Source organism: Clarias gariepinus, chromosome 10 (assembly GCF_024256425.1).
Source record: "Clarias gariepinus isolate MV-2021 ecotype Netherlands chromosome 10, CGAR_prim_01v2, whole genome shotgun sequence".
NCBI lineage: Eukaryota > Metazoa > Chordata > Actinopteri > Siluriformes > Clariidae > Clarias > Clarias gariepinus.
Window position 1 is genome coordinate 8,164,497 of NC_071109.1, and position 22,419 is coordinate 8,186,915.

A 22,419-nucleotide genomic window follows, 5' to 3' on the forward strand; every position below is an offset into this window, starting at 1 on the left:
TGTAACTGTGTAACTTTCATAACTGGCAATTTGGACTTTTTTTCACCCAAAATCAACTACCAGAACTTCAAAAGACAGAGTAATTTATTAAGTTGATAGATCTCGCGAGTTGAGGGAGGTGGGATGATGGGTTCAGGGAATCAAAGTAGATACAAGCAAATATAGTCCTGAACACTTTCCAATGGGTTGAAACATGGTTGATCTGATGGTTACAAAAAGCTAACACTGTTGACTCTTTTCATAAATATTACGTTGAAACTGTCTGGCCAAAAAATGTAGCCGTTTCATAAGTATCAAAATATTGAGCTGCATGAAGCAAAGAAAACAACTAAGGAGATTTGTAATTACTGGAACTGGGTTGGGAGCCTCGAACATATCAAAACCTGGAGGGAAAGCACTGAACCGTAACTTTGTCGAGGAAATGTTGTCGGAAAAAAAATCAAGAATTGAGATGACATCAAAATGTGATGAGAACGTACAGGATTGGGACTGAATAGCTGTGTATGCATGACAAAACTACTTATCAGGCTAGTCGGAAAAATACTCAATTTGCTAAGGAGCATGAAGATTGGACTTTGGAGCAATGGTAAAGGGTGTGATGTGTTCTGATGAGATCAGCGTGATGTGTATGTCAGGGTAAGAAGGGATGGATACAAAGGGAAGCTGCACATACCCATCATGCATAGTGCTCACTGTACAAGCTTTCGGAAACCTGAGTGTTATGATCTGGGGTTGCTTCAGTCGCTCAGGTCTAGACTCAGCAACGTTCTGTGGCAATAAAATGAAGTCAGCTGACGACCTGAATGTACTGAATGACCAGGTTATCACATCTGTGAAGATTTTCTTCCCTGACGGCACAGGCATGTACAGTATCAGGACTCAATTTGTGAAAGTTTGATTCTGGGGACATGAACAATCACATATTGTATTCTGTAATCAAAACTAAAGATGATTGCATGAAATCTTAGTGTGTGCAAACGTTTTTTTTTTTTTTTTTTTTTGCCAGGCAGTGTAAAATCCCAGAGAAAATAATTATGCTAATAATTATTAAAATATATTTATAAATTAAATGCTGGCCATATTTCTGCGAAATAACTAAATGTTCCTTTTTTGTATTAGTAATCACAGGGGCAAGAGGATAGGTATATATGTCTAAGTTTACCATGAATTGGAAAATGAATGAAAGCAGATATGAACTGGAACCATTATGGTTTTGTTCTTGACACAAGAGCTCCATCATGTGGAGAAGCATACAGCACAGTAACTCCACCTGGATTATTTTACAATCTTGTAACATATGGCATGTAAAAGTCATAAAACACAATTTCCAAGAATAAAAAACACACTTCAGCTTGCAGAGGAAGATCAACCTTTATTTATTGAAACTGCTTGCATACAAAATATATTGCACTATAACCAAACAATGTCAACATAAAACCCAGTCTGTCTTGCTATTTATGTACAAAGAAATTCTTACCCAAAGTGCAGTACATACAAGGTCAGTCTACCTTGGTTCAGTATCTACAGTTTATCTTGTTTTTTTTTTCCTGTCTAATTGTATCTTTCCTGTTTTTATTTTAATTAATTCATTCATTCTTCACAACAGCCTACAATATGAGCGAGAGATGGAAACCTGGAAATTTGGGTGCTTTTGTAAACTCATGAACAGCCTGAAAAATAAATAACTAGGAAAAACAGTCTGTTTGGCAACATTTGGGATTTTCAGAACAGTTGTTTTTATTTATTTATTTATTTATTTCAAACTTCACGTTAACAGACTGTCACAAATTGAGTCTTGTAGGAGTTTTTGCATAAAGAGATTGCAAAGAAACTCCTGAATGGAGAACGCTCTCTGTTTGGAGTCAAGCAAGAGTGGGCGAGTTCCCTATTTAACAAACCTACTGCTTGTGTCGTCGTTATTATTATTGCTCCTACTACTATTATTTTTATTAACTGTTAATAATAATGTTAATGTTTGTTAATAATAATAAAAATAATAATAGCATTATTACTGCTGCTACTACAAATAAATTAAGATGAAACTATCAAACAAAAAGCTTAAACCATTTTATCTTTTAACATGAATAGTAAGAATTATACTTTGTTGTTAACTTTTAAGTAAAAATGAAAATCCCAATACTATTTTACAAGTAGTAGTAGTAGTAATATTTCTGAACCAGACCCATCACAAAGCAAACCTGAATAAGGTGCAGCAAATTTAAATCTGAACATTTATAAAAGAATTCAATTAAGGTTGAATTAAGGTTGCTAAAATACATTTACGCCAGCATGTTGGTTTGTTTAAGCAAACTGTGATGCTCTTACACGTCATGCTAAAATAAAAGTACTTTTCCTTCTCGCTGAGGGGCTACCATTAAGCCGGCATCTTTTGTACTTAACTAGATCGAGGATGTAGTTTTACTTTGTTCACCATGCACACCTTTCCAGGTAAAAACTAACCTCCTGAAAACTTATATTTAACATTAATTTAAAAGTCTCATCTACTGTATTTCCCAGGTGAACTAAACACCCTAAATGTAGAAGAGGACAAGAAGCCTTGATGGTACCACTACAACAAGGAAAAGGGAAAAGTAGATACATTTTAGTAACTTCATTTTTGATGGTGAGCATCGGTACCATGGACTATAATAGTGTAGTTTATGTTTACTCATCAGGTTGCAGTAGGTGTGTTAAATAAGGAGGGGGGGAAAAAAGAAAAAGAAAAAACAGCAGACCATCCTGGACATCAGGATTTCAGTCTATCTAAATCTCGCCCGTTTCTGCTAAACAAGTTATTGTGTAGAACATTATTCACTGATGCTCACTGCAATAGCGTTTAGCCTTGCATGTTTCTCGCAGGATGTTGATTCAGGCAAAAATCAGATCAAGATCGTGGATTAAGCTGCAACAAGTAGGTCTGACTTCTCGTCACTGGTAAAGATAGTTCTAACAGGAAATAGCAGGTATAAATGAACCGTTACTGTTACAGCTGTACAGAGAGAAGGGGAAAGAACTACTAGGGTTAGCGTCACAGTAAGTTTCCAAATAACGAAGGAAAATAAGATAGGAAACAAACCTAAAAAGGGAAAAAAGAAAACATCTAGGTATAGAACACTCTTCTAAACCTCTAAACTGTAAACTAAAAAAAAAAAAAAAAAAAAAAAAAAACGCACAAGCACTGAGCAGGTAACACAGCTTTTTATCAGTCTCGAAGGTCACATCTTCTTCATCTTACCTCCCTAAGCAGAAAAAAAAAATAATAATTACAAAGTACAGCAGAGTCGAAAAATGAGAAAGTCCGTTCTGTTCGCCGAGACGAGGGCGTACAAGTGATTCGCCTGTCTCAATGCGAGCGGGTATCTGTAAAAACCAAGTAGTTGCTGAGGAACACGAAACGTAAGTAAATAAGTAAGTAAGTGCACGCTTGAAAAGTAACTTCAAAATAACAGCGAGCATGTCATGTACAATACGCTGTTACCGATGATGAAGCTTTTACAGCAATATCTGATATCAGTGCTTTTTTTTCGTTTCTGTTAATTTTTTTTCCTTATTTTTTATTTTTTAAACACCTGAACATGAAAGTGGAGTAAACAGACGAAGGGGGCAGCGACTGGACACGGCTTAGAATGAGTTTCACTTACTCTCTGTAAGCATCGCTATTAAAAAGTTTGGATGGTGCATACTTTGACGAAGAAGGGGAACAAAAAAAAGTAAACAATAGATGGCTACTACAGCTAAAGACGGTTCGTTAAAAAGCTAACATGTCTCATTTAAATATTTAAATTAGTATACCACACACCAAGTGATGCTCGAAGTACTCCGTCACTTGGGACGATCTCACCTTTACACAATCAAGTGGGAAGGAAAAAAAAAAAAAGAAATAGATGAAGATTTGCCCTTTAGATGTACCAAAAATGTCACATGTGAATTACTGTACATGCACCATGTTTTTTTTTTGTTGTTTTTTTTCATTGGCTGAGATTATGTAGAATCCATGTCTTCCCTGATTTAAATCCAAATTCAGAAACTATCCCACTAGTTAAAGGCACAGATCATCTAGGAGTAGGTCTATTATTACTACTTGTCTATTTTTTTAAGCAATGCAGCTGAAACCTCCACATCATAATGGGCTCTACAATAAACAGACATCAAACAGTGTGAAGGGGAAAAGAATAATAATAATAAAAAAAAAATCTTGCCACAAGAGATGGCACAGACATTTCATTCAAATCTGAACTCCCCCTGATGTGAACAAAAATCAAAAAACACACACTTTTTATTCATTTTTTTGTTTTTTAAACACCCACAGCTTTGTTAGTTGCCTAGAAAGTCGATTACAAAACTTTCGATTTAGAGACCGACACCTCTAATCAACGCAGACTACAAAATTCAGAGACAGCCGAGACGTTTTTGTCTAGTACCCCCGTTAACAGTTACAAAATGTGCTTGATGTCATGTCTTCTTTTTTTTCTTCTTAAGCCCTACTGACCTGGTTCTCTTTGGCCTAATATACGTCTCTAATGAAAGAAGCTTCTGGAACGGTGGAGTTGTTGAAGAGATTAGACATGGTGTTTTTTGGTCCCCCATCCCTCCCAAATTACGACACGCCGTTCATGACGACCTGGCTGTCTTGGCCTTCCTGCTTTTCTTTCTTTATCCCTCGATCCTTGACGGTCCTCTGTCGGGGGCCGGTGGGGTCTCCACTGGGGCCCTGAGAGCCTCGGCTGGCGTGGACGCTCCTCTCGTTATTGCTGTCGACGCGAATCTGTCGAGACAGAAAGTCAGGAAATGATTACAGATGCACTGAAAAATGCCTCATGTTAGTAAATGTGAACTAATCAGTAATTTTATTTAAAAATATACATACATATATAAATACAGGGGTTGGACTAAAAACTGAAACGGCTGGTTTTAGGCCACGATGTTTCATTAGTATGGTGTACGGCCTACTTTTGCGGCCAATACAGCATGAATTCATCTTGGAAATGACAGATACAAGTCCTGCACAGTGGGCAGAGGGATTTTGAGCCGTTCTTCCTGCAGAATAGTGACCAGGTCACTATGTGATGCTGGTGGAGGAAAAGTTTTCTGACCTGCTCCTCCAAAACACCAAAACATCAAACCACTCCGTCACCAGTCTCGCTGTGTGTATTGGTGCATTATTATCCTGATACACGGCACCGCCTTCAGGATACAATTAACCATTGGGTGCACATGGTCCTCTAAAATAGTACAGTAGCCCTTGGCAGTGACGCACACATCTAGCACAAGTATTGGGCCAATGGGAATGCCATGATATTGCAGCCCAAACCATCACTGATCCACCCCCATGCTCCACTCTGGGCATGCAACAGTCTGGGAGGTACGTTTCTTTGTGGCGTCGCCACACCTTAACTTTCTTCCGGATGTGGAAAAGACAGTAAAGGTGGATTCATCAGAGAACAATACATGTTTCACATTGTCCACAGCCCAAGATTTTCGCTGCTGGTACCACTAAAACCGACGTTTAACATTGGCATGAGTGACCAAAGGTTTGGCTATAGCAGCCCGGCGATGTACGTTGACCCTGTGGAGTCCTGTGGAGCTCCACGTTTAGTGGAAACAGGAGAGTTGAGGTGCACAATTAATTCTGCAGCGAGTTGGGCAGCTGTGATTTTATTTTGGATACAATTAGCGTTAGCACCCGTACATCCCTTTACAGACAGCTTCCTCTTGCGTCCACAGTTACTCCTGTTGAATGCGGTTCGTCCATCAATGGGATGCACTTGTTTTTATCTTTTAGATTTTTTAAATATATTTTTTTATACACAGTGCTGTGAAAAACTATTTGTCCACTTTCTGATTTTTTTCTTGTCGCACTTAAACGCTTTAGATTATCAAGCTAATTTTAACAGTACACTAAGATAACCTGAGTTAATACAAAATGCAGTTTTTATATGATGATTTCATTTATTGAGGGGGGAAAAAAGCTGGCCAAACCTACCTGGGGCCTGTATAAAAAAAAGTAAGTACCCCCTAAACATCATAGCTGGTTGTGTCACACCTGGGAGCGAGAACTGCAATCAAGCGTTGACGATAACTTGCAATAAGTCTTTCACAATGCTGTGGAGGAATTTTGGCCCAATTTTCTTTTCAGATTTAATTTTTTTGTTTTTTTTTATTCAGCCACATTGGAGGGTTTTTGGGCATAAACGAGTTTTAGGTCAGGCCACAGCATCAGATTTTGCTGTATAGGAGGCTAAAAATGCCTTTTGAAACTCTTCTTTTTTAACCTAAAAAAAATAAACACCCTTGTGAAAGAGGGTTACAACAAAGGTTGTTCAATATACTTAAATGAACTCGTTAGTGTACATTCAAAGATGATGTGGATAAGTGTAAAAACTTCAAAACACATTTTTAAAAAAATTATGATTTCCTGGTTTCCCTGGCAAGATAAATAAGTAAAAATCACAAGCACCAGTCAAATTATACTTGTACACTAATAACAACCCAGAATTTCCTAACTGGTGCATTCTTAATTATTACTTACAGTATGTTATAGCAGTTTTTCTTTTAACATTCTGTCTTTAGTTTGTTTCAGGCTTGTGCAAAAAATGAATACCTAATTTAAAATATGTTCAAAATGTATCATTAACCTTTCTTCTTCTAAATCTTTTTTTTTTTTTTTTTAAGTTTTGAGAAGGACACAAATGTTAATTTTCAAAAGTCTGCTTCTTCAGGGTTTATAGGTCTTTTTGTCAGCTGCTCAAAATATGGTATACTGAAGTACAATTACAAACATTTCAGAAACGTCAAATGCTTTTATCGACAATTACTTTACATTTATGCCAGAGAGTCTATATTTGCAGTGCTGACTCATTTTCAAGACCTCTAAGAATTGGCCGGGCATGCTGTCAATCAACTTCAATGGTCTCAGGATGCTTTACTGATGGCATGACACATGTTTCAAGAACGGCAGCAAAGAAGCCACTTCTTTTAAGGAAGAACGTCATGGACGGACTGATATCCTGCAAAAATAAAAATAAAAAGTATACGGATTGGACTGCTGAGTCTCTTTTCCAATTTTTGGGGGCATGCGAGGGGGAAAAAAGCTCATCTGGAGAAGAAAAGGTGAGCACTGCCATCAGTTCTGTGTCATGCCAACAGTAAAGCATCCAGAGACGATGTGTGCGGACGCTTCTCAGACAAGGGATTGGGCTCACTCACAATTTTGCCCGAGAACACAGCCATGAGAAAAATAAAGAGAGCAACTTCTCCCAACCATCCAAAAACAGTCTGGTGACAAACAATGCCTTTTTCAGCATGATTGGAGCACCTCGCCATAAGGATTGCTTATGCAAGAATGGGATGCCATCAGTCAGGATGTGGCCCAGAAGTAGTTTAACAGCATGCCAAGATGAGTTGCAGAAGTCTTGAAAAAGATGGGTCAACACTGCGTATATTAACTCTTTGCATAAACTTAACGTAATTGAAAATAAAAGCCTCTGTCATTTATGAAATGCTTGTAATTATACTTTAGTAAATAAACTTTAGCAACATCTAATAAAAAAAAATCTTAAAAACCTTAACGAAGCAGACATTGTGAAAATATTATTTGTGTCATTCTTAAAACTTGCCCATGGCTGTATAAAGAAAAGCTATTAACAATCTACCCCAAGGATAAGCAAAGTAGCAGCAATAAAATATAAGGTGATTAAAATGTAAAGATCGCAGATGTCGGAATACTGTGATGAAATATAAGGCATAGGGGATGTGATGTGGAGACGAGAGTCATGTGAGTGACAAAGGATGCACACCTGATAAGAATGTGGCTGATTGTGTATTGCTATGAGAAAGAAAAGAAAATTATGGAAGAAGAGAGAGTGTCTTTTCTTCCTGGTTTGAGCAGCTGACTAGGGCGAGTTAAGACCAAAAAGTGACTATACTTTGAAGGTTTTGGTTAAGGTTAAGGTGTTGCCGCTGCATTGTTGTTCACTTCACAGCAGGAAGCAGAAAAGCTTACACGTCACAACATTTAAAGTTAAGGTCACGCCAGGCACGACACAAATAAACGGCCTGAAAAAGCAGAGTGTCTTGAGAAAGAACGGGCCGTGAAGCATACGCCGCTGCACTCGTCATTTTTGGGAAAAGCAGGCCACATTTGAGGAAGCGTGCGACACCCATACTATGACGTGATCAGCCTCGAAATGTGTCCTGTGGCTCCCGAATCGATAGTCTAACGCATTGCTTTTAATCGACCAATCTATCAAACAATTTTTAATTGTGATTGCGAACGCGTCTATCGCAGAATATATCATTATCAGTATACACCTCCCAGACCCGTGTAAAGACCATTAGTGCTAAACACAAGTGTGATAACTTATAAATAAATCAATAATTTAATTTATTGAAAGATAATTTGGTCACTAATCATTTGTTACACTCCTACTATAAAAACAACTTTTTTATAATAGGAGTGAAACAAACAATATAACCCTTAAATCTGTCCATATCATCTGAAAATGAATGTTCTCATGATAACATTAAACCAATCAAACATGAAATGATTCAAACAAATGTGGAAAAGACGTCAAAGGTTCTCCGTATCATCACTGATATTTAGAGTAATTGGTTACCTGTAGTGAATCCTCCTGCAGCCTCGGCTTTGAGTCTCTGGAGTCTCTGGAGTTCCTGGGACGTGACTCACTCCAGTGCACGTCCTCACCTGATTAAACACAACATAAAGTTAAACGTGACTTCACCACATTAAAAGCAAATGGGATGGTGTAACCTGGACTAAAAGCGACTCATCAATCAATAAACCACAACCATGAGAAATCAATCTAAATGAATCATTAACCACATAACTGCTTTTAATAAACATAAATCTAAATGACTTTAGTCTTTAATTTAGCTAGTCTTTACAACTTTAATTGGACTGTAAACATTCATGTGCCTTTTCAAATTTGTATATTGCTCATCATCACTGTATTACAGAAGGCTTGCTTAGCTTTCTATAACAGAGGCAAGTTTATTATTATTTTTTTTTACTTATGTGTTCCTTCTAATAAGTTACAGTTTCTATAGTGACAGCAACTTGGTGAATGCTCCACATAAAATTGTTGAAGCTCGTTACGTTCCCTGGTGTACTTGTTTGTTTTTGGTATTGTTTTGTTTCTTTCTCTATCTGTTTCTATGTCTTCTCTCTCTTTGGAAGTATAGTCCGGGGTACGCTAATCCTCCAATGGCCTTGGACCTGTCGTCATAAAAGGGGCTGGCCTCCCTTGGCTTTTGTCAGTCGTCTTGCTTTCCGGCCAGCGGGCAACTGTCCATTTTGTGCTGATCGCGTTTTTTTTTTTTTTTTTGATTTAAGCTTTGTTTTTGTTTTCGTTGGTTAATCGTTAGCCTGATTTTGCCTTTGTTTGTTCAAACTTCTAAACTCTCTTGAAATAAAAACACCTGCTACTAAACGATGTTTGTAATGAGCATAAAGCACTGCTTTGCTTGGTCTAATCTTGCTTCGATTGTCACTTAAGTCTTGCTAAAATAACCAAGAGAAAGGAGACAGGTAAACTTGTAACTTAAACTTGTAACTTAAACTTAGTTTTTGTTTGTTAATAATAGGTGGGGAGTAACACCCACATTTGTACTTTGTTTTTATTAGAGTAGTTTAGTTTGGGCGTCAGATGCGCTGAAGCTTTCAGTTTTATTTCTACATTTTTCATTTGGTAGTTAGATTGTTTGGGGTTTAGTCATTAGAATTCCTTTTTACTTTTGATAATTTCTTTCTTTTGGCGTCACTCAGTTTTTTTCCTTTTCTCTTTTATTTATCTTTTGTTTTGGTTTTATTGGTTCAAATAAAATACTTTTGCTGAACTTACTCACTTGCCTGACAGATCTTCTCCATGGTTTAACCCAGTGGCAAAAACACCTCACTTAAATGTTACAGAACATACCAAATAACATCGAACACGTAACAAAAGGTGTTTACATGCAGATTAATAGCATCTGTTTCGAAATTTGAGTAAAATAAAGTTTGATTACCCAAGTTTCATGGTTTTATAAATATCACAAATGTATAGGATTAATTTCCCATGATACTGTTTTTCCCCTTAGAAGTGTTACAATTGTAAACAGGCTTAGCAAATAATGTGCTTGTACCTTACAGGAAGATGTAATGTTTGAATAGTTAGTGTGGCCACCTGCAGGATAATAGAGGAACTGCGCCATATTGACAACCTCAAATGCAAACTTATACAAATATATACAAATTTAAAAAATAAAAAAAGAATTGAGTCATTGGTGATGCATTTACTTCCACACAAAAGAACTGGGATGTGTAAATAAATCAATGTTTCCCCAGCCCTCATTCTCTAGAATACACACACTACTGTGACAAACACACCATCCTGTTTTTAGTGGTGTGTCGAAAGGGTAATTTCAAATAGAAGAATTTAGACTTTCAAATTATGTTAAAATTAAATAAATAAGGCCAAACTGCATGTATCTCTGGTGTGTTGTGGGCTTTAATCTAATATAAACCCCAAAAACAAGCTTCATCACACAGGATGCCATGCTTCCTGCCAATGTGAGAGAAGTTTAAAAAGTGCACCACCTAAAGGACTGAAGAGAAACAGCCACATTTTACACATTTAAATGGAAAAATAATATTTTAAATATACAGACACGCACGCAAGCAAACACGTACATACACTATATTGCCAAAAGTATTTGCTCGCCCGCCTTCACATGCATATGAACTTGAGTAATTTCCATTTCTTAATCTATAGAGTTTAATATGATGTTGAGCCCGCCCTTTTTGCAGCTATTACAGCTTCAACTCTTCTGTGAAGGCCATGGAAACCCCAACTATGAAGCTCTCTACACACTGCTAATCCGAAGGCCACATAAGGTTTGGAAGTCTATAGCTATTGACTCTGCAGAAAGTTGACGATCTCTGTGTTAGGTGGCCTACCTTTTCATGTCTGAGTAAATAAGTTTAGTCTTTGTCACATCCACATCACAACACATTGAAATTCTTTCTTTGCATATCCCTGGTCGTTAGGGAGCTCAGAGGGTCAGAGCGCCGGGTCAGCCATGATATGGCACCCCTGAAGCAGGCATTGTTCAGGCGTTTATCACAAAGCTCGGCTGTTGATCGTTTTCCTACAACAGGAGGCCTTCAATTGTTTTTACCCTTGCTTATTAAATTAACAACAGAAGAACAATAGATACGTTTGGTTTTAGAAATATATTCGCAATGCTTTGTCATTTTTTTGAGAAATATATATAAGTAATTACTTTTGTAACCTCCTCCTCCTCTTCCTCCTCTTCCCCGTCCTCGACCGCCACCGCCTCCCCTCTTCCGTCCATCTGGAACCCGTTTGGGGTATCCCACAGACTCTTCATCGGTGGGAGCCAAGGACCAGTCACTCAGCTCGTCTCTGTGGTCCGATTCGGTCTCGGATGCGTTGGACGCTTCAGAATTGGTGCCTTGAGGAAAATATTCAGGAACACAAAAATAAATAAATAAAAAAATAAAAATAAAGACTGGATTAGCCTTTTTGAGCAAAGACCTCTTTAAACCAGCAGTCATAAAAAGGCCAAGTTAATAAACATTATGATAAAATGTTAATCGTTAAAACATGCACTATTGCTTATTCTCTCAAAACTTAACAGTAAAGAAACCGATAAAACACATTTTAACTGCAGAGTAAAAGTGTCGTGCGTCTAATTGATATTAAAATAAATCTCGGGAGGTTGTAGTTTTTAGTCACTGTAAGCAGTTTAAGCCAAGAGTCTGTTTAGGGAAAAAGTGAAATATCATGCAAATAATAATGGTTGTTAAAACTACTTTATAATCAAACTATAACATTTATGAACTAGTCAGTGGGAGAGGAATTAATTTGTGCACACAATGTCATCAGGTCATTAAACTACTAAGTGCGAACCCCTTTTCAGTATGCAAATGTAAACCATAAGACACTTGGAAAGGAATGCACTGATGGTTTGGCATGTGTAAGATTCATTAACAAAATCTGTAAAACTATGTACACCCCAGCACACTTTTCCCCGCCTAAAACTGCCACCATAAAGTATTTTCACAAGTTTCGGGATTTCTGAAAGCTGCAGTTTTAAAAATGCCAAACTACAGGATTTTTTTTTCTTCCAATGTTCTTTATACCTGACGCAAACGTATGCCCTCGTCTCCCTCGTCCCCCGCCACGGCCGAACGGCTTGCCCCCTCGGGGATGTCCCATGCCGTTATCAGAGCTGAACGGTTTCTCCTTCTCTGGTCGGCCTGATGGAGCTCTGGGGCCTCCGCCGATCTGTCGCAGCTGCTCATCGATCTGAAGCCTCTCCATCCTTAACTGATCCACCTCCTGATCACAAAGGATGAAAAACGAAAACAAAAAAACCCACATAACTCCAGTAAACTAAAGTCTAAATGTTCAGTCTATTCTATTTGGTGTGGTGTATGAACACAGTGCCTTAAGGACTACATAGACTAGTTGAATAATAATACTGCTCCAAAGTCTTCCATACTGTAGGTGTCCAACTGGGTTGAGAACAAGTTCCAGTCTGATGCATCAGCTTTCTGTTTAATCCCAATACCTCAGGAAATTGAGTTACTGGGGGGGTGAAAAAAAGGACCTTGAGGTTTACCTTGAGATAGTTGAGGTGGTAGTCGAGCAGGAGGCGTGCGTTTGAGATGCTTTCTTTCGTCCCAACAAATACAAACGGCACCATGCCCTTTAGACAGGCGTGAGATTCAATCAGCGTTAAGCATGTAGAGAAATAACATTAAAACATTGATGAATCACAAAACTATCCATGAGTCTTATCTACTGAATTAACACATCCACTTCACATCCCTAACTATTTCTAAATTACGTTCTCTGTACCTGTACGCTTTCTACAATTGCCATATGCACAATAGTTCTTACAAATAATTGAAATAATTCTGATGGAAATATTCCAACTTAACTGTTTACATGGACGCTGATCTTGTGTGTTTATAGAAGTAGCATTAGAAGTAGTATTTTTCACCAAGTTCGAGGTTAAAATAGGTTTCCCATTTTCCCCCTAGAAATCTTACCTGATGTGTAACGATTGGTGACAAGAATTCAATCTTGTCAATAATTAAATAGTCTTTTTACTATGTATAAAAACAGTGAGCCAATCGCTGCACCCTTCTTTAGCCAGCAACCAGGTGAATTAAAGTCTGAGCTAAAGACTGGTAGAAGAGAGTTTTTTGCCCCCCCCCAAGGTTTCTCAAAACATCCTTCCCGGTAACTCATGTCACCTATTCCTAACCTCTGCAAACGAGCACAAAAAGAATATACAAGATCTGTCTGGAAAATATCCAGCCATGTACAAGGTAAAAAATGAACTGCAATCCGATTATATTAAAACATCTGTTGGACGCACTGTATTATCAGCGCTTTAAGTTCAAGGCTACCGTCTCCCCAGTCACTGCTGTGCAGGTGTGAACGTGTTACATTAGATCATTTGAGCAAAAATGGATGCCCCACCTGTCATTTGCACCCAAAAAAGAGCAGTATACAGTGATTAATTTTCTGGATTTTTTGGGTGGGGGGGTCTGATGGTGTAACCGGCGTGAAACAACTCACAGAAGAGCATAAACAGAGGTGTTTGTATATCTGCAAACAAAATTTGAGCCGATACTCTGAGGAAGGAGGAAAGTTTCAAAAGTCAAACATCAGCTGGAAAATTCATCAACTTATACAGTTTTCTGGGATTCTCAGGAGCCAGTATTCCGCACACCTCGGCCCACACTGTTGAAGCTCCGCACAAACAACTTTGGATTGTTTTATTGGATTTTCACCTGTTTGGTCCCCTGAAAGCAGCCGTACAAGGATGAATATTCGCTTCTGATGAAAAAGTAAAGACATTTGGCATTTGTGCCTCACAGCTCACCCTTACCCACTTTTTAAATGAGGCAAATTTCTAAATTAAAAAAGCTTGTCGACAGATAGACAAAGTGTATTGAAAAGCAAGGAGATTACGTGAAAAAATTATGCATTTGTCTTTTCTGAAAATTAATCAAAATAAATTCTACAGCAAGAGTGCGGGTAAATTTGATTTAAAAAAATTGAGACATTTGCTGAAGATTTAAAATCCTTTGTTGAATCGCCATCAAATGGGTTGTCGTATTTTCTGAAATCTCTTCCCTTTTTAAACATGATTTTCGTTTTGAAAAAAATCCAGTAGTCACAGGGTGTCAAATCTGGGCATCTGGGCCTCAACGACATCTAGCGCTCTACTGACTAGTACAGTGAAGTCGTAATTGTTCACGCATGCGCAGAAGAGCCCGTTCTAGCTGGTTGCCAGGTTACATCAATGTCATGCAAACTGTTCTCGTTCTATTAGCAATGGCTGGGCTTTTCACGGACAGACCTTGTATTCATTTTGACCAAAGAAAAACCATGAGATCGAGTGTTTTACATGAGTAATAGTTTCCTAATGAATGGACTATCTAAGGGTTACACCACCCCTCTCTTTCTAAGTGAAAAACTCATTCTCATCAGGTCAGACTGTTCTGACTGCGGTGTTTTAAGATTTAGGTTTATTTAGATCTGGCTATTTTTCCCTTTATTAGTGAAATACTAGGGTCCATGTAAAAGCAGCTATTGACAGGAGCTCATAAACATGTACTGACCTCCTCCAGTGGAGAAGATTTCTTCTCGTTTTCTGGTTCCACTCTGACTCGGACGACTCCGGACTTATCCACGACCTCCTGAATCAGCTTCCCGCTCTTCCCAATGACTTTGCCTGGTCAAGTGGAGCAAAAGATTAATGTAATTAGCCAATGATATGGGACATATAGATCCCTGAAACAGAATGGGGAAAAATGTGTTAAAGGAAAAAAAAAGAAAATTGTTTATGTAACTCTAATCAAAATATTATATTGCCTGTTTTGCTGCTTCTTCTTCTTCTTCACTTATTTATTTATTTATTTATTATATGCTTTTAGATGCATTACTGACACTCACTGGACTGGAATGATAACACTACCCTTTCCTGATCAAGTTTGGCATTACTGCCACCTGCTGAACTAAATCGGTAATGCTGAAGAGTTAAGTTCAGCAAGATCTCGCAAAACTCGACTTGGGTCCCATGTCCCACCTTTTTTTTTTCTTCCGTCTAAACAAATTCTCACCCAAGTCCCTTTTTTTCCCGGACAAGAATTATTTGAATCTAAAATCAACAACCCTGCTTTAAAGCAGGACAAACTTTAAAGTGTTTTAATTTAAAAAACAAACTACCTATTCTATACACACACACACACACACACACAGAGATAGATATATGTCAATAAAAAAAATAAAAAAAAACAAAAAACACAATTATGACCACACATTCACTCCCAGTCGTTCTGTCCTTACCTACTAAATTCCTGGGTACCCTGATAACATCTTCCGAAAACTCCAGGTAGCTCCTGGCTTTGCGCACGGCCTCCTGGTCCTGCAAATCACACCCATTTATCTGTCAGAATATCCTGCTTGGTATTCCAGAGTAAACATGACTACATGAAAACAGACTTTCATCGCTGTGTACCTCTCCATAGATATGAAAGGTGCATGTCTCCTCGTCTAGATCGATGTTGGTGACTCCGGGAACTTTGCGGGCCTGTTGGATGTTGGCTCCGTGTGTGCCGATGGCCAAACCCATCAGGTCGTCGCGCACCACAAACTGCTCGTGGAACCTTGACGCTAACTGACGAGAGCTCTGCAGAAAACGGAGGACATGACCATGAATCAGGTTTACCCACAGCATATGGCGTTGTTTTTCCAGGCTCAACATCTCTATCAGATGCATCATATCATATCTACTCAAGTATGGTAAAGATTCTGTATTGTTTTTGCCCTGTTTCTCCTCTAAAAGTCCCTGGGAACCTTGCTTGAAGATTTTTTTATAAAAATCTTTGCTATTGGATCATGATTGGATCTTCCAGTAAAACTATGACCTGAAAAAGGTATAACTACCATAAAGTCAGGCTTTTGACATGGCAAGCTTGATCTCAGACCCTGATTTTAAACCTAACGAAGAGCTGAGAAAAATAATCCACAAAAGTGGACATACAGGAGCTTGTATGAGGAGTGGTCTCAAATTTCCTGGTCTGCATTTCTCATTAATGAGTGCTGCGACAAAGTATTAATGCTAGAAGTGCCAACAATTCAGAACAAGACCTTTTATTTACTCTGGCTTCAGTTAGAAGTAAAACTTCGGTCATATTTTAAAGTGAGTTTAGATTCATTATTCAAGATGTTTATAAAATTAATGCATCTCTGGCAATAATTCTGGATGTGACTATACAAATACATGTAAGCTCACTGGCCAGTTTATTAGATACACCTGCTCAACTGCTCTTTATCTAACAAGCTAATCACATGGCAGCAACTTAGTGCATTTAGTCATGGTCAAGATAATCCACTGAATTTCAAACCAAGCATCAGAATGGGAAAGAAAGTTGATCAAGTGGTTCAAAAATCATCTGGCATCTTGAACATGACAGTGAGTTCAGTGTACTCATACAGCCTCAAGGTCTCAATCCAACAGAGCACCTTTGGAATGTGGTGGAACGGCATATTCACACCATGGATATGCAGCCGTCAAATCTGCAGCAACTACGTGCGCTGTCATGTCATGGACCAAAATCTCTAAGGAATGTTACCGGCACCTTGTTGAATATAAATCATGAAAAATAAAGGCAGTTCTGAAGGCAAAAGCGGATCTAAACTAATAAGTACTTGCTAGGTGTACCTAATAGAGTGGCTGGTGAAAGTATGTTTGTACACTACTAGTTTTTATTTCACCTTCACAAATTTTAAGCTTTTTTAAATCATATTGTAAATATAATGACATTTGAATTCTCTCCCGTTTTAATTTGAAGAGGGATGAAAACTTGTGCATTCAAGTGCATCATGCAGTTGCTTCTGGTCAATTAAGCCAAACCTGAACTTTATTATATTTCCATAATACACATACACTCTCTAATCTTTTATTTGCTCTAATCCTGTTTTGCTGTGTGGAAGCCTGTCCTCGTTCAAGTTTAACAGGGGTGTGGTCAAGCCTGGGCCTGGAATGCAACAGCTGTGCATCCACACAACGTTTGAGATATCGAAACCCTTTTACTCTTGTTAAATATAGACCCTGAAGTGCCACACAGCAGATTTGCAGGCCACAGTCCCATCATTACGTTACCGGCCTCGGCTCCCAAGCCGCAGGAACAGATTTAGCAGCTAGATTCTATTGCACTGTTGTCGATCAGGGTCAGAAGGGGCAGAGTAAGGGAGTGCGCCTCAGTAACGATCGGAACGCAGGATGACATCGGTGTACAGTCGGCCGTACCTCCAGCTGCCTGCTGGCTTCTTCGTTTCTTAGAATGAGTGCCATTTTGGTGCGCAGGCTCCTGAAGTGCATGTCCGTCAACATGGTCGCCCGTTTAGTGGTCACTTCGTTGACTGACTGGAATGTGCCAAAAGTGCATTAAGGGAAGAAGAAGAAGAAAAAAAGGATGAGATATAATAGGGGAAAAGGAATAAATGCTGAATCGAGATATTTGACTCACCAGAATGACTAGCTGCTTTTTATCTGAGTCATATGTGACGTTGAATGCTCCCACGGCTTTTTTGAAATCTTTGTGAGCTGAGTCTTTTGCGCAACTGTGGACGTTTGGTAAAAAAATAAAAACAAAATATCTCTCTCAATACAACTATAAATATACAAAATAAAACCATAATTAAAAAAAGCTGATTCTTTGGTAATTAAAACATTTTCATAGCCTATAAAGACAATTTTAACAATTTAATAAATCAAAGTATCATTCAGGACAATGTATATGTATAATTAAGGACCGAGGTAGGAGTAGAGAGCATTTTCCAAGCCAGAAACAAGCAGAAGCACGGATGTTATCATAATCCATGTCTGGTCGCTATTTTTCTCAGCGAACTTTCAAATGATAAACTTTTCACGTGAATAAAAATAATCCTTCTGTGATTTATATATTTCAGTTTGCAATTACGTCTTGCACATTGTGTAGCATTTTTTACATGTCTACTTTAATTATATTTTACTGTAATTTTGTAAATCTGTAAATTTGTATGCTCCATTCTAAATATTTTTTATTTCAAATTTGTATTTTTAGTAATTAATTAAAACCTGTGTAAATGTAACCGAGCACATACATCTGTCGCAGGTCTTCTGGAACGTCCAGTCTGATTTTGAGGAAGGGGTTCTTCGCCGTGGCTTTGTTTGGGTTGATGGGCCGCAGCCGCTCTAACGTCACGATCTCGTTCAGCGTGGCGTCGCAGGCCGCGTACTCAATGACGTAAAACTGGAGGAAACAGAGCCAGCGGTTAACACCGTGATGAGCATAATAAAACAGAAATGTGAAAATACCTGCTAGCTTCCTGTGATGTCAAACTTATCACTCAAGACCTGCCTGATGAACTGAAATTCCAAAGCATCTAGAAACGAACGTCTTGCTCACCTCGCCTTTTACCATGCGCACTTTGGCTTGCCACCACCCACATGGCTCCTTGTCGTTAGCCCTGGAGTACACCTTTAAACCCAACCAGGAGAGATTAAGGGGTCAAAGCAATGAAAACTGTGTCTTAATATGATTGCCACATATTTGATAGCGCTTACCTCGACCTCATCACTCTCTGTGATCTCTTTCTGCACCCCAGGAGGAGGAGGAAACCGCACATCATGGAAAGGTATCTGTCGCTCTGGCTGCCAGCTGCAATATTGAATAACGAGGGGAGAAAAATAATCACAGTTCCTGCATTAGAAATCCTGGAAATAAACAGACACTGGCCTGTATGGGCATTCATGCACACAAATGCAGATTTGAGTAAATGCCATGAGCCATGAACATGAAATCATGGCGTGAAGGTTGGCCTATTACTCAGAGTAAGCAAATAAACGCATTAATATTATCAACGCATAATGCAGCTACATAATTCTTAAGTGTAAAAGCTTAAAGGCATCATATTTGTTGTGGGAGTGGCAAAGGCATTGGCACGGTCGTGGTCATCATGTGACGATACTCACTTGTTTTCAAACGTCACAGTGACAGTATTCTCATGCACGTCCTTGACGAAAGCCTGCGGAATAAAACCAACGGTTATCAGATATACATACATTTTTCCATAACAATATACAAAAACTATATTCCTTATGCAAAGGTTTAAAAACCTACCTGGACAACATAACTGTTTCTCACAATCACAGTCGCATTCACTTTCTAGGCTGTTACAAAATTCTGGACTGATAACAGATCAGATTTTTAGATTTGTCTTGAGATCATTTTATCACATCTTTGATCTACTTGTACACGCCTCGTTCAGTAGTGCAGCTTAGTAAGAAGTACCAGCAATTTCCATAATCATGGGACACGTATCACACGCCGATATCATACAAACCCAGGTCTCGAAAGGTAGCTTTAAAGGCAGATATTCCTATACACGTCCTATAAAAATGAATAGCGCACATTTGACACATCGTACGGATAAGCCTGTGTGTGTGTGTGTGCAGGCATGTAATGGATCGTATGCATCTGTCATAGGTCATCTTTGATACTGCAAATACACAGCGTATTTATATACAGGATTTATGGATGCTTAAAATAAAAAAAATTATAATATATAACATATAATGTATATAAAAACAGTACTTTCTATTGCCAGGGGGCTATATGGCTATATTAAGTAAATACATATTAAAACCCTTACAACTCAAGTGGCACACATACATGCATGGCAACACAGCATAGGACAAAGACAATCAAATAAATAAAAAACTGTCCGTTTGAGTTTTCAGATATGTCAGATAGAATGAAAGTTATTATTACTTTTATTAGGGGGATTTTTTTTTTACCATTAAAACTGGAATATGGAAATGACGTCTCAAACATGAGCATGTAATTATAATTTTTGGTCATAGAGGCAACAGAAAATCATGAAAACATGTCATCGTGTGTATCTGTGCTACTTCTTTGCCTCTATGAGCCATTTTTCTTTTTTTTATTTTACTCTATACTGCACAATCCTGTGTCCTATGTATGTCTATAAAAAAAACAGCAACACAAATAATGGCTTAATGCTCTGTGCTTTTTGGGAGAATTACAGATTAAGATAAAAGTACATGGGGTTCAGCAATGTGTTATATGAGGCTGTAAATGCAGATATTAAGTTCTGCTCAAGTTCTCTCACACACACACATATGATGCTAGACAGAAAGAGCAAAACACACACAGTGTAGCGTTGTAAGTGTACAGAGCCTAAAGAGGGGTGTAAAGCTGTAATCCAGCCAACATTTTGTTAACAGCCTGATCAGCACTGCGGATTCATAATATCAGGGTTAATTAGCAACCAATGGAGCTTTATGCTAAATCTAGGGATGAATATGAGAGCGCAAGGCCTGCGTGTGTGTGTCTGACTGTGTGTGTGTGTGTGTGGAGCTGCTAAGAAGGGCGGCAGCTCAATCCAAAGCCTTAAACATGGACATCCAGGCCTAGCGATCCCGTACAGGCCCGTGCACCGAGTATCCTTAATGCAATAACTGTGCAGAATAAACACGGATAGATAGAAAGATAGATAGATAAACACGGATATGTGTGTGTGTGTGTGTGTGAGCTAGGACAGAGGGGAACCCACCTTGTAGAAAGCCCCGCTCGCACCCCTCACTTCCACTGCCAGCTCCTCCATGACGCCGATTAAGCGAGCGCGCGCACGCACACACACACACACACGCTCTCACTCACTCTCTCTCTCACACACACACACACACACACACACTACTGCGTTTGTCGCACTTCCTTTTGTCTCTTGTCACAGCACAATCCCTGGGTTGGTGTTATTGTTTACCGTCGAGGTTTACGCGAAAACGAAAACGAAACATCTAGAAAGCGACTAGCGTTAGCATGCGCGCGGCAGCTGCGCGTGAACCCGCTGATGTAAACACACACACACACATATACAGACACACACTCAGTTGAGGCTCCCCTTTTACCCGAGTCACGTGACTAGGGTGCACGTCCCTACTCTGGCTTCCCCGGATAATAATAGTAATAATTGAAAAAAAATATTAATAATAATAATACATATATATATAAAAAAACAGAACAGGTTCCGGAAGTGAAACCTAATCCGCCAACTGAGTAGATTTTTTTTCTGTACGAACTATAAAACGCGTCCTCTTTTGTTCATGTTTATTTTCTGATAATAATAAAAAAAATATTTTTTAAAAAATCAATAATTGTTTCACCTTAAAATTCTGCCAAAGTGCACTACATTACCCATAATCCCACAAAAGCTCCACCAATCAGAGAGGCGACTGTTTCTAAAAATCCCGCCTTTTCCGATTTGATTAGTCTGTCCTGGCAACCCAAATGAATAAAGCAAAATGGCACTGCTAGACCTAATAATCGAGATGGGAGAACAAAAAAAAAAAAAGGAATGTTATTTATTCAGTAACAGTTATGTATTCAGTAACAGTAATGTATTCTTTCTTGTACTCATGTATACTGCTCCAACATCGATTTATTATTATTATTATTATTACTACAGTATTTGTTAATTTAAGTATGTTTGCATTTGAGGAGGTAAAATGTTGCAGTTTTTCAATATTCCTACAGGTGGTGCGCTCTAAACTATTCACATGTCAACAGGGAGCACAGTAACCTGTGTGGTAGGAGCAAAATATTTGATGTTAGTTTAGAATTGTATTAAAATTTAAATGATTTAGAATTGTAACAAAACTAAAAAAATATAGAATCTGGATTTATAAAATGTGATACTTATAGAATCACAATACAATCAAATCGCCACCTAGGTATCATGGTAATATCAAATCAGGTGGTCCCTGGTGATTCCCGTCCGTTCTAAATAGCAGTTTAAGTGAAATTGGCTTCTTTAATACATTTACAGCTTCATCTGACGAGCTTTCTTCTTTTCAGTTATATCATAACCATACTCCATCCATCTAGGAAGCTCTGTAGTCCAACTAGGGATTGTGGAGGCAAATGGTGAACAATGTATTTATTTCCATTTTGTACGACCGTGGTAGGACCTTAGATCAACATTCACATACATATTCACACACTATGGGCAATTTTAAAACACCAATTGGTTTAATCTGCATGTCTTTGGACTGTGGGTGGAAATCAGAGGACCTGGAGGAAACTCACCAAGCATGGGCAGAACATGCAAACTATATGCACACAAACTCAATCAAACATGAATCGAACACAGGACCTTTGCATGCTTTTGCTTTACACACGTGCTGTACCCTCACGCATACAGACACAAAATAAAATATGTTTTATGCACAAACACGTGGTCACAGTGTTATAGTTAACAGTACACGTGTACACAGATGATGATTATACAAGTAAGAGACGCGCACTAA

General features: G+C 38.4%; 1 protein-coding gene across 1 annotated transcript; it reads right to left on the bottom strand.

The window, feature by feature from the left end:
• Nucleotides 1-1,352: 1,352 nt before the first annotated feature.
• On the bottom strand, nt 1,353-20,976 carry fmr1 (fragile X messenger ribonucleoprotein 1). Its single transcript, XM_053505447.1, has 15 exons — nt 20,667-20,976; nt 19,063-19,115; nt 18,655-18,748; nt 18,497-18,568; nt 18,192-18,340; nt 17,576-17,669; nt 17,356-17,472; nt 15,562-15,732; nt 15,390-15,468; nt 14,663-14,775; nt 12,646-12,732; nt 12,164-12,362; nt 11,281-11,472; nt 8,616-8,704; nt 1,353-4,765 (listed from the first exon to the last, which is right to left on the bottom strand). Exons 1-15 carry the CDS (start codon nt 20,715-20,717, stop codon nt 4,598-4,600), a joined length of 1,728 nt encoding a protein of 575 aa, XP_053361422.1. The 5' UTR covers nt 20,718-20,976; the 3' UTR covers nt 1,353-4,597.
• Between the last annotated feature and the right edge of the window lie 1,443 nt (nt 20,977-22,419).

Excerpts from the sequence above, each read along its gene's own strand:
- fmr1 (XM_053505447.1), bottom strand. The coding sequence starts at position 20,717 with ATGGAGGAGCTGGCAGTGGAAGTGAGGGGTGCGAGCGGGGCTTTCTAC. Across the intron at positions 8,705-11,280 it reads AGGAGGAGGAGGTTACAAAA|GTGAGGACGTGCACTGGAGT; the intron begins GTAATTACTTAT and ends GTGTTTAATCAG. Across the intron at positions 4,766-8,615 it reads TGCAGGAGGATTCACTACAG|ATTCGCGTCGACAGCAATAA; the intron begins GTAACCAATTAC and ends CTGTCTCGACAG.